Source organism: Rhinatrema bivittatum, chromosome 16, assembly GCF_901001135.1.
Source record: "Rhinatrema bivittatum chromosome 16, aRhiBiv1.1, whole genome shotgun sequence".
Classification (NCBI taxonomy): domain Eukaryota; kingdom Metazoa; phylum Chordata; class Amphibia; order Gymnophiona; family Rhinatrematidae; genus Rhinatrema; species Rhinatrema bivittatum.
Window position 1 is genome coordinate 44,533,785 of NC_042630.1, and position 12,621 is coordinate 44,546,405.

General features: G+C 43.1%; 1 protein-coding gene across 1 annotated transcript; it reads left to right on the forward strand.

Annotated features, from left to right (window-relative positions):
- The first annotated feature begins 1,738 nt into the window (after positions 1-1,738).
- Positions 1,739-11,105, forward strand: LOC115077570 (olfactory receptor 151-like). The gene is made up of 4 exons (XM_029579865.1): positions 1,739-2,638; positions 7,932-7,963; positions 10,318-10,460; positions 11,005-11,105. Exons 1-4 carry the CDS (start codon positions 1,739-1,741, stop codon positions 11,103-11,105), a joined length of 1,176 nt encoding a protein of 391 aa, XP_029435725.1.
- The last annotated feature ends 1,516 nt before the right edge of the window (positions 11,106-12,621 follow it).

The window sequence follows — 12,621 nt, forward strand, 5'->3', positions numbered from 1 at the left end:
ATGGAACAGCTCCCCTATGAGGAAAGACTAAAGAGGTTAGGACTTTTCAGCTTGGAGAAGAGGCAGGGGGGGGGGGGGATATGATAGAGATGTTTAAAATCATGAGAGGTCTAGAACGGGTAGATGTGAATCGGTTATTTACTCTTTCAGATAATAGAAAGACTAGGGGGCAGTCCATGAAGTTAGCATGTGGTGCATTTAAAACTAATCAGAGAAAGTTCTTTTTTACTCAATGCACAATTAAACTCTGGAACTTGTTGCCAGAGGATGTGGTTAGTGCAGTTAGTATAGCTGTGTTTAAAAAAGGATTGGATAAGTTCTTGGAGGAGAAATCCATTACCTGCTATTGATTAAGTTGACTTGGAAAATAGCCACTGCTATTACTAGCACCGGTAACATGGAATAGACTTAGTTTTTGGGTACTTGCCAGGTTCCTTATGGCCTGGATTGGCCACTGTTGGTAACAGGATGCTGGGCTCGATGGACCCTTGGTCTGACCCAGTATGGCATGTTCTTAGGTTCTTATGACTGAGGTGGAAATATGTAACTGAATTTCCTGAAATTATACAATATCATATCATATATAATGTATCCTCTGATTTTGTATTGGAATTGTGAACTGGGAAGCAAAAAAACTTCCAAGTTCTAATCCTTGGCCCTGCCTATGGTTGTGGGACCCTGGAGAAATCATTTTATGCTCCTGTGCCTTAGCTCTAATTCCTGGCACTGTCCCTGACTTTCTATCACTGATTCTTAAATCCTGTTCTTTAAGACACAGAGCAAACTCGTCCAAAATATTAAATCAGCAAATGTAGATTAAATATGTTAATCAAGTTTTCACCGTACTAAATTGAAAGTTGATCTGATAGAGAATGATTTGCATCAATTAAAAATGTGTTGATATCTAATATGCATTGATTTCTGCAACGCACTATATGCCAGCCTTACGCAATTAGATAGATTTTGCCTTATTCAAAACACTGCAGCCAGGATGCTTTTAAAACTTCAAACCCAGACGATATCTCTCCGGCTCTGTAATCATTGCATTGCCTGCAGAATTCAATTTAAGACACTCTTCCTGGTTCTTAAGACATTATTTTACCAAAAACATATTGGATTATTTAATTGCCTCGAGAGATATATTCTGGGTAGAGATTTCTGCTTTTCCCAAGAGGCTTTACTTTGTGTTCCTTCAGTGAAAGATGCTGGATTGTTTGAAACCAGATCAAAAGCCTTTTCTTGTATCGGCCCCCAGATTATGGAATATAATCCCTTCAAGAATATTTAAGCTTTAGGAAATAGGTTAAACCTTGACTTTTTATTTTTGCATTTACCTGACAAGTTTCTGATTTATGAGCTATGGCTTTTAATATTTATTCAGTTTGATATTTTAATATGAATGTCTCTTATTTTGTTTTCCTTAGTCCTCTGTTATGTTCAATTTTTCTGTTTTTTTTAGATTTAACCTCTTTATTTGGATTACAAAATTAGAAATATAAAATACTTGATATAGGAAATTTCCCACGGCGAGCCAATAACAAAGGCCGAATCAAAAGGTTCAGCCGAAGCACATCCCTATTGCTAATGGGTGTAATGTTACAGTCCATAAGAAGCAGATTGTTGACTTTTACTGCTGTCCATACATTACATCATCTGGAAAGTTCAATGATATCTGTACTTAACATACACATCAATTTCAATTTCTTCTTATACCCCTAAGAGAAGAGAGGTGGTCACAATGAAAGTGGGAAACATGACGACGGCGACAGAATTCATTATTCTGGGACTTTCTGATAATCCCCAGCTGCAGGTTCCTCTCTTCCTGGTCTTCCTGCTCATTTACCTGATCACCCTGCTGGGGAACCTTGTGATTATCACAGTGACCTGTGCTGACCCCCGCCTGCACACCCCCATGTACTTCTTCCTCAGTAACCTGGCACTAACAGACGTCTGCTATAGCTCTAACATTGTTCCAAAACTGCTGGAGATTTTCCTCTCAAGGGATAAGATCATTTCCTATGCTGGGTGCATGGTGCAGCTCTATTTCTTCCTGGACTTTGGTTGCACTGAGACTCTCCTCCTCACTGCCATGGCTTATGACCGCTATGCTGCAATCTGTGACCCCTTGCGCTATTCCCTCATCATGAATCATAGAGTCTGTGTCCTGCTGGCAGCTGCTTCCTGGATCAACTGCTTTCTACTATCTGGGATGATTACAGTTTCTGTCACCCGCCTTTCATTCTGTGCCTCTAATGTGATTGATCATTTCTTCTGTGAGTTCATGCCACTGTTAAAGCTTTCCTGCAGTGAAACAGCCACCATACAAAGCATAATGTTTGTTATAGCTGCATTGATGACAGTCCCTGCCTTCTTTGTGACTCTTACATCTTACAGCTACATCATCTCAGCCATCCTGAGGATCCGCTCTGCAGAGGGGAAGCGTAAAGCCTTCTCCACCTGCTCCTCCCACCTCACAGTTGTCTCTGTGTTCTATCTCTCCATTTTCTTTGTCTACCTGAGACCCACCTCATCATACTCCCAGGAGCAGGGTAAACTCCTATCCATTCTCTACGCAGCTGTCACCCCCATGCTGAACCCCCTCATTTATAGTATGAGGAACAAGGAGGTTAAAAATGCAGTGAGGATGGTCATAGGGAGGTAGATGTTATAAAAGGGGGAATACCCCTGCATAGTTGCAAATGAATGCTCACAGTGCATTATCCCAGTTCTAGTTTTGTCTGAGCTGCAAGCACAAAAGAGCCAGAGGACATTGCCAGGTTAATCCCACTCCTAATCCCCCCCCCACACCCCCCCCCTCACACACAAATGATTCCTCCAGTACTCATTCTGCAAACTCAAGTTTTACAGCACTCTGACATGGAATGAAGGAGTAGCCTAGTGGTTAGCACAGTGGGCTACAACTCAGGGAAATCTGGGTTAAAATCACACTGTTGCTCCTTGTGACTTTGGACAAGTCACTTTACCCTCCTGTTCCCTCATGTACAAAATTAAATTGTAAGCCCTGTGAGGATACGGAAATACCAAAAAGTGAAATATAAAATCTAAATCAATATAAACATGCCATGTGACATCACCACTCTGACACACAGCCCCATGTGACATCAGTCCAGTGACCTACAAGCAAAGGTTGCTGTAAGTTTCATGGGAGACCAGTAACACCTATCTTCCCACTAGGTATGTTTCACTGGGATACATGGTTTACCATACAGTGTGCCTGGTAGGGAGAAAGGTGTCAATGGTCCGACATCAACTTAACAGGGAACATTGCTTAGCTCCAATATGATATCTGTCTTCTGAACAAAAGTCCAATATAATATATGACATTCAGAAAGCAGTCTACTAGTATAGGCTGGGGCTGGGATGGTCCACCTCCTGAGAATTAACAAAAGCAGCTTATAAGAGGAGCTCTGGGGGCAGTGAGGAGTCTTGAATTGATTTTCCAAATCGAGTCAGAGGATCCAAGCGAGCCCTGCTTGGTGGTCCTGACCAGGGTTGGGAGGGATTTCCTCTTCCAGTCCAATCACTGGCTGGTTGGGATTTTCCTTCTGGTTTGTTTATGAGATTTTAATAGGAACATTGTGAGACATCTGGGCCTTCTTGGACTCAGGGAATGGGAAGCCCTGTGCTTGGGACACCCAGGGACAGGGAAGACCTTCCCATGAGCTGGTGACCCACCGCAAGGAACAACTTTGGTGTTAATATCAGTTGTGTTAGAAAATCTGGGAGGCAGGGTTTTGCTGCCCCTTCCTCCTACCCCGGTAAGAAACATGAAAAAAGCTGCGTGTTCCAGGATCCCTTCCCAACTTTGGATCGGTGACGTGAGTAAAATCAAGAAGGACCAAGGAAAACTGTAATACTGAATCTGAGTTACATTGGAGACTTTGCCCAGGGGAAGAGAGATAATTGAGAATCCTATGCAGAGGCTGTGTAGTATTTTTTGACCTGTTGGAAGTGGTTTTTCCATCCCAACAAGGAGATCCTTGACCACATGGTAACCTCATTAATTCAAGCTCTGGATGGTGAGTGTCTCCCTTGCCCTTGCACCAAAGTAAAGTGACCCTTGTACAGACAGAATGAGAAATAACCTGTGGAAACTAAAAGAATTAAGTTGAACTTTACCAATTTCCATCTGATTATCCACCAATAAAGATATTGATTTTGGACACTCAGCCAGAGTCTCCTGTCTCTTATTTCTAGTGCTCACAGTGTCTACAGTGTTGAGAAAAGCGTATCCCTCTCCAAGGGAGCACAAGGGACAAGAAATAATATGTGAAAAGGTCACTGCTGTCTCACTGGGCTCTGGAAGTATATCTCCCCCCCCCCCCCCCCCCCCCACACACACACACATACATACATGCACACACTTACAAAGGATCCAGCCATGGGAGTAAAAGGGAATATGAAAGAGCTAGCCAATGAGTAGTTCAAGACCCAAAGAGAAAAATTCTTTTATGGCCCCACTCGTGCTGAATAAGCACTTTGTTTCAAAAGGATTCTGTCTTATCAAGGTTTTCTTTTGCATGCTTCAGATGATGACTTTTGGGAAGGGGTCATAGAAAAGATTTCCTTCTGACAACTCTGCCATACAGAACATTAGGGGTGTGCATTCGGTCCCTCCGAATTTGCAATCCACAACGTATGTGGCCATATTTGTTATATTCGTGGGGAAGCGAAACGTATCACGATTTCCCACGAATACACAAATCTTCGCCCAATTATTCGGCTGTCTAAATAAGCCAGTTTAAACAACCCCCCCACCCTCCTGACCCCCCCAAGACTTACCAAAACTCCCTGGTGGTCCAGCGGGGGGTCCGAGAGCCATCTCCTGCACTCACACCCTGGGCTGCCGGTTTCAAAATGGTGCCGATAACCTTTGACCTACCATGTCACAGGGGCTACTGGGCCATTGGTCAGCCCCTGTCACATGGATGGCTGGCACCATCTTGTGCTCCTACCATGTGACAGGGACTGACCAATGGCACTGGTAGCCCCTGTGACATAGTAAGGGCAAGGCTATCGGCGCCATTTTTGTTGTTGTTGTTGAAAACTGTTTATTAAGAGGTTAGTCATACAAATGGGAAAAAAACATAGGAGTAACACACTATTATAGATGAATTAGACAAGCAGAGATATAACAACCATGTCCCTCTTATTTCTTATAATAGAGGAGGGAAGAAGGAGGGAAGAAGGGTGAAGAAGAGTATAGAAGAGAAAAAGTGAAAGCCAAGAGAGTAAGAGAAAGAAGTGAGGGAGATATAAATAGAGAGGGGAAAGAAAAAGAGTAGCCGTGAGCAGAACTAAGAGATCTTGTTTAAAGACACATATTCAAGATAAATTATACAATGGTGGAAAGAATACAATGGTATAAATAAAGCAAAACCACCTCCCTCAGTGAGATAATAACTCAACATACTCATCGAGAGGTTTCCAAACCTGACACCAAGCCTTGAGTCTACGAAATTTCAATGCCATAGCTTTTTCATATTTACTAAACATACAAACAGAATTTCATCATGTGTTCAGAAAGCAGGTCACCATGCTTCTAATTAGCCATAATATTGTGTAGTATGACACCTAACAAAAAATCCAGCAATTTACTGAGGGCTCTAGTGAGACCTATAGAAGGGTCTGCACTTCGCAGGATAACAATCGAATATGTGAGAAGCTGATTGAGATGCAGAATCTTTGACACGGTGATCCAAATTTGGGCCCCAAAATTTTGGATATATGGGCAATAATATATCATATGTGATAATGTACCCCTAGGCTCTTGGCATGACCAACAGGAGTGAGACAGAAGTAATCCAGCTCTATGTAGTTTCCAAGGGGTCCATACTGCGTGGTGTAATATAAAAAAGGAAGTCTGCGTTAGACTGGAGGAAAGAGAGATGTGCATGTAAACTTGCCAGAAATGATGCCAATTAACTAGTCCCTGTGCAATCTTCAATTCATAAAGCCAATGAGATTGCAGACTAGTTATGGAGGCGTTGGACTTGGCCAATTTAATGAGTTTATAAAATCTGGAAGCTAGGTGACCCTGCTCAGCCAGTGACAATACAGAGTGGCTAGATATGGGAGATCACATGTCATGAGGGGTGACAAATCAATATGCTGGATGGCATGTCACAATTGGAGCCATGCATAGAATTGCATGGAAGGGAGACCAAATGTTTGGCATATCTGTTGAAAGGATAAAAGTCTCTCATCAACTATAATATCTGCCAAAAACCATATCCCATGCTGTTGCCATAACGGCCAATTAGGCAGCTGGTTTCCGATTTGTATTTTAGGATTGCACCACAAGGGTGCAAATTTATATTGTTTCCAAGAGGGTAAATGAGAGGGTCGAATTCCATCAAATTCTACCATAGCCTGATGTAATGAAGTCATAATAGAGTTTGACATGATATTTGGTGTTAAAGAAATGCTGGGAAAGTATTCTGCTGGGACTGATTGTAAGAGACAATGCTCTAAGGCTAACTTTCTGGGTATATGGATATCAAATTGAGGAAGAGTAAAATAATAGTAGGCTTGTTGGAGGATAAATGCTTGATGATAAGCATAGAAGTCTGGGAAATTAACCCCTCCAAATTGAGTCAGCTTCTTCAACTTGACCAAAGCAATGCGGGGGAGCTTTTGGTTCCATAAAAAATGGGATAATAGGTGATCCAATTGTTTATAAAAACTAGTTGAAAAAAAAAATGGTATCATAGCAAGGATATATGAGATCCTGGGTGCAAATACCATTTTGATATTGTCTTGTCTCCCCCACTATGTGAGGTGCAAAGGTGACCATTTTAAAATTGTATCTCGTACTGATTGTAATACTGATTCTTCACTGTGAAATACAGTGGAAGGGAGATTCAATTGGCATTTGACCTCCAAGCATTTAAGGCCCCCTTGAACTTTTTGAATTGGAAATTGTGACAAATCCACTAGGGAGCCAGCCAAGTTGAGAGGAAGCAAGTCTGTTTTATGCCAGCCAATTTTGTAGCCTGAAACCAGTGAATAAGATGAAATAAGTTCAAACAAGGATGGAAGAGATGTATCTGGGTTAAGCAAAAAAAGAAGAACATCATCTGCATAAGCTGATAACTTAAAAGAGACATCTCCAAAAGGGAACCCTTCAATCGATCAGATTGCCGGGTGGATAGTAGCAAGGGTTCCAAAGCCAGGTTAAAAAGTAAGGGAGATAAGGGGCAACCTTGGCGAGTACCCCTATATAAATGGAAAAGGGGGGGGGGAGTACATTTATTGACGTAAAGGAAGGCAGTAGGAGAAGAGTAAATGGACTGCACCAATTAGTGATGGTGAACCATTTCAGGGTTGCTAGGAAAAAAGGCCATTCGACCCAGTGAAAAGCCTTGTCAGCGTCTAATGAGATCGCCACTGCTGGGGAATGCAAAGCACTCGCATGCTCATGAATATGCAAAAATAAGCAGGAATTATGAGCAAGCAACCTGCCTTTTATAAAGCCTGATTGATCATTGTAGATAATATGACCCAAGAAATAGAATAAATGCGTAGCCAATATTTTAGCAAAAATTTTGTAATCAGTATTTAATAAAGAAATTGGGCGATAATTGGATATATGGGTGGGGTCTCTACCCAACTTTGGAAGAACAATAATACAAGCCTCCATAAAAGTGGAAAAACCAAGAGTGACAGACAGAAGAGAGTCATACTATGTATGCAGATGGGGCACCAGGTCCATTTAAGAGCATGATAGAAGTCTGTAGTAAAACCATCTGGACCAGGTGCCTTGCCACTGGATAGAGAGGAGATAGCTTTTGATGTTTCCATTGTCGTAAGAGGTGCATCCAATTGAGACGCTTGAACATCTGTAAGAGAGGGATGAGAGATCCTGGATAAAAATTGATGAATCACATCAGAGGACGAAATTGCTTCAGATTGATAAAGGGATTCGTAGAAAGAACAAAAGGCAAGTAGGACTGTAGAGAAGGAATCAATTGCTTGGATATTAAAAAAAAGTCTATACAGGAATACGACGAGTGTGGATGTGTGTAGAGGGTATAGTTCTTAGTAGTAAGGTGAAGGAGACGCCATGGGTCAGATAAACTATGTGAGTGAAGATGCTTTAAGGCCATACAGGACGAGAGACGTGTAGACATAGGATAGTTGTCTTATCCAGAAATGGATCCGGGGTTTGGTTGAAATCTCCTCCCACAATCACTAGTAGCGGCTCTGTGATAAGAAGATTGGCAAACACAGAGTGAAAAAAACCTGGGTCATGAACATTGGGGGCATATAAGTTGAGTAAAGTATATGCATGTTGTGCAATTTGTATTTGAGCTATGTTCCATCGACCATCTATGTCAGAAACTTGATGAAGAATTTGGGCATCCAAGCATTTGTGCAGAAGAATCACTGTACCTCTCTTCTTATGGACAGCTGGGCTGAAAAGGACATGACCCACCCATTGCTGTTTCAACTTGAGAGATTCTAATGAAGAGAGATGGGTTTCTTGGAGGTAGGCAATGTCCACATGAAGAGATTGAAGATATGTTAAAATTTTCTTTTGCTTGATGGGGTGTGAGAAACCATTGACATTCAAAGAAACAATGGTGAGAGAGGTAATCAATGATTCCATGTGAGAAACCATAAATTCTGTAGAGGGAGGTATTGAATATCCTTGCTGTAAACAAATACTGTGAGTGGCTGAGGAAGGAAGAAAAAGAGAGTAGAGAGATAAGAAGCAGGAAACCAGAAGAGAAAGGTAAGAAAAAGAAAAGGAAGAAAGAGTAAAAAGCTGGGGGAGAAAGCCAGACTAGCCATATAGGCTGCTTCCCGTATAAGGGTCCCTTGCCATGCCAGAGGCTACCCGATCCGGGAGATTCCACCAGACCGCAATGGAGATACTAGTATATTAAACCATAGAGTATAAAGAGACAAGTTAAACAAAATGTTTTTTTATATATATACTCCTCATTCTCTCTTGGAATCATTTTATGTCAAAGTGACTGGGAGTGCTTGAAAAAATTAAGTTGCATGTTAAAAAAACATGATCTCATGAAGAACACATCAAAAAGGAAAAATGGTAATAAAAAAAAAAGGATCTCCTATCCCCTATTTGGGGTCAAACATTAGGACTCACTGCAGCTGAATCCTTATACAGAGTGGAAAAAGTGACTGTAAAGACTCTGCCAGAGATAGAAAATCAAGTCACCATAGAGGAAGAATGCTCCTGGGTTGTGAGAAATTATTCTAATGCTGCTGGCTGTTGTAAAATCTTAGTGCAATTTTGAATCGTGATTTTCAGGTTGGCCCCTGTGACATAGTGAGGGCAAAGGCTAGTGCTGGCGCCATTTTGAATACTGGAAACTGACAGCCCGCGTGCAGGAGGTCGCTCCCGTACCCCCGCTGGACTTTTAGCAAGTCTTGTGGGGATCAGGAGGGTCCCCCAAGATTTGCCAAAAGTCCCTGGTAGTCCAGCGGAGGTCCGAGAGTGACCTCCTGCACTCAGGCCGTCAGCTGCCAGTAATCAAAATGGCGCCAATAGCCTTTGCCCTTACTATGTCACAGGGGCTACCGGTGCCATTGGTCAGTCCCTGTCACATGGTAGGAACACAAGATGGTGCCGATGGCCATGTGACAGGGGATGACCAATGGCACCGGTAGCCCCTGTGACATAGTAGGTCAAAGGCTATTGGCGCCATTTTGAATACCAGAGCTGAGAGTGTGAGAGCAGGGGATGGCTCCCGGACCCCCCGCTGGACCACCAGGGAGTTTTGGTAAGTCTTGGGGGGGGGGGGTCAGGAGGGTGGGTTGTAGTAAATTTAATTTTAGCCAGGTAACGAATAGGATTAGATGTATAAACGTTTTGGGGCGCCATACGTCCGAATGCAACATATCTGCCCCCCGACGAATACGTATCCCGAATGCAACGTATGGTGTCCCTCTGCACATCCCTACACAACATTGCTATGTTACCAATGCTGTATAGTAGAAATAACTGCATCTTTTGCTGCAGGGGGTTATATTCCCATCAGCATTTGGAACGGCATCACTCCCCAGAAATAGCTAGGAGCAGAAAGCACTGGTAGGGGCTTTTGCCCTGAAAGGCTGAATTTAAAGATGAGGTCTGCATGGTAAATTCCGCCCTGTATATATGGCTTTGGACACAGCAGCTGGATTTAAGGTAAACCCGGCTGCTATGGTGACTGCAAACTCCATGGGAGTTAGACAGTTGGCGGTACATGCCAAGGCCATCTGCTCCTCCTTCCTTGAGCTGTCTGTCTGAGTTTGTATTCTGTAATTTCCTTTCTTAATCCATAGCAACACAACACCTAGGCAACCATGCAGCACGCAAGCACAATCTCTAGTCTTGCATCACCATTCTCCCAGCTATGGTGATAAACTCTGGAATTCATTGCCAGAGGATGTGGTTTCAGCAGTTATTGTTACTGGGGTTAAAAAAGGTTTGGATAAGTTCCTAGAGGTTAAATCCATAAACTGCTATTATGGTAATTAAGCAATAGTAGCTTGTGATCTATCTAATGTTTGGGTACTTGCCAGGTACTTGTGACATGGATTGCCCACTGTTGGAAACAGGATGCTGGGCTTGATGGACCCTTGGTCTGACCCAGTATGGCATTTCTTATGTTCTTATGGGGCAAGGAATGGTTCAGGGAGTGAATTGTAAAGATTTGTATCTAAAAATTGCTGTTTCCAACTGTGCCAACTTGTGCTGCATTTGGGAGAAAAACATGAAATTCTGAAATATGGCCAACATTCCCACCGAAACCACGAGCAAGAAGAAAAAGCACATCAAACACTTACATGGGGAAGGGAGTGCATCAGTTCATGACATCATGGAGCCACCCAGCGACGCTAAGAATGCATGAAGTCAGCACACATGTGGAGCAGTGTATGAGGAGTAAGGAGAGAGTGTGAGGTGAGCTGCTTGCAGAGTCATGATCATAAGCACACATCAATAACACTTTACTTCTTTATGCATTTCAGGGAAGGAAAGTGACATCGCCATGGTAGAGTCCCTGAAATCTGGGGCAGGAGGCAGCTCTCTGCTGCCAAGCCCGGAAGGCAAAGACCCAGCCCACCATTAGGGTCCGAGGGACAACCAAATGACCCAACCAGCCAAGGAACATCAACCAGAGGTGAAGCCACACATTTCTTCATCCCAAAGGGGAGGATTAAATTCATCTGCTGAGGCTGCCAGACTGTGAGAGCTCTAGAGTGTGCAAACAGCTTTACATTACAGCATCTACAGGTGATTAGTCTTCAGCGTTGCAGTTGTTCGTACTTACTTTACCGGAAGGCTAAGCCTGGCAGCACTCAGCCAGCACCCATTTCAAGCCAGCAGCTGGGGGAGGCCTTATACCATGTGACCCAGCAAGAGCAATTTGTGTCCCCATACGAGGTGTCTGAAAGCAGTAGGGATCACAGCATTAAATTTGCAGCTGTTACCACCAAGGAGTTACATGTATCTCCCATCACGGGGAATGTGATGATCTCATTCCAAGAACTGTTGGAGGTCTTACCACTTAAGCCTCTGGAACCGGAGGTGATGACAATGGAAATCAAATGAGAAAAGGAGAGAGGTCTTCATGTGACCAGTAAGAGGGGGTAAAATTTTAGAAGCTGAAGAGAAGGAAGGTGTCTTGAAAGAAAAAAACTACGGCAGCTGAGAACTCCAGCAAGTGGGGAGGACCAGCCCTCAGGAGGCCTTTGCCCAGGATGAGGCCTAGGCAAGGTATTAATCACTGACCCTCTAGTTTCCCCAGGAAAGGCCAAGGAATATCTCTTGACTTTCTAGCATCTAGTTCAGGATACTCCAGTTCCCCATTTTTCCAACAAGTGGACTGGTACACTGAGTCCAAAACCTGAAGTGTGGCCATTAGTGCAAAGGTAGCCAGGCAAAGGTTTTCCATCGTGCTGCCCAATTTCAACATCTATGCCTAGGAGCCTGCCAAATACAAGGAATACAATGACCAGGCCATGGTGTGCTACACTGTCAAATCTAGTTCTGGGGTTTTTTTAGGGGCTTGTTCTGGGTTCAGCTCGTGCACATTGGCATCGTTCCCAGGGACTCTGATCTAGGAGATAATCTCACTGGGGCCTACACTGGGAGTTACCCAAGGGGCTTGTCACCCGTTTGCACACAGGACCACCTTGAAGGTTTACCTAATGTAAACGCATGCAATCACTGGGATTATACTGGGGGGTTTGAACCCAGGAGCTTATTTCCCACATAAATAGCTACACACGCAAACTTTGATCTAGTAGATCACGGTTTCAGGTATTTAGGAAAGTAAGTTTATTTGAGTAAAAAGAAGACAGAATATATAGAATCAGATCATACAGAGGAAGTAATGGTAGATAATAACAATTGCTACTTATGTATAAAAAGCTTACATGTTTCCAAAGAATCAACCTGTGCTATCACATCCGGAAGTGTGATCTTCTTCTCTCCCCAGCTGTTATTTCTCCTTATACATTAAATGCTTGGGAAAAGCAGTAATCTTGCCTCCCTCTGAGTTCTTATCACTTTCAAGCACAGCTGTGTGGTCTTCACTCTCTCAGGCTTTAGTATCAGTTAATTGCTTACTTTCTCACCATAGA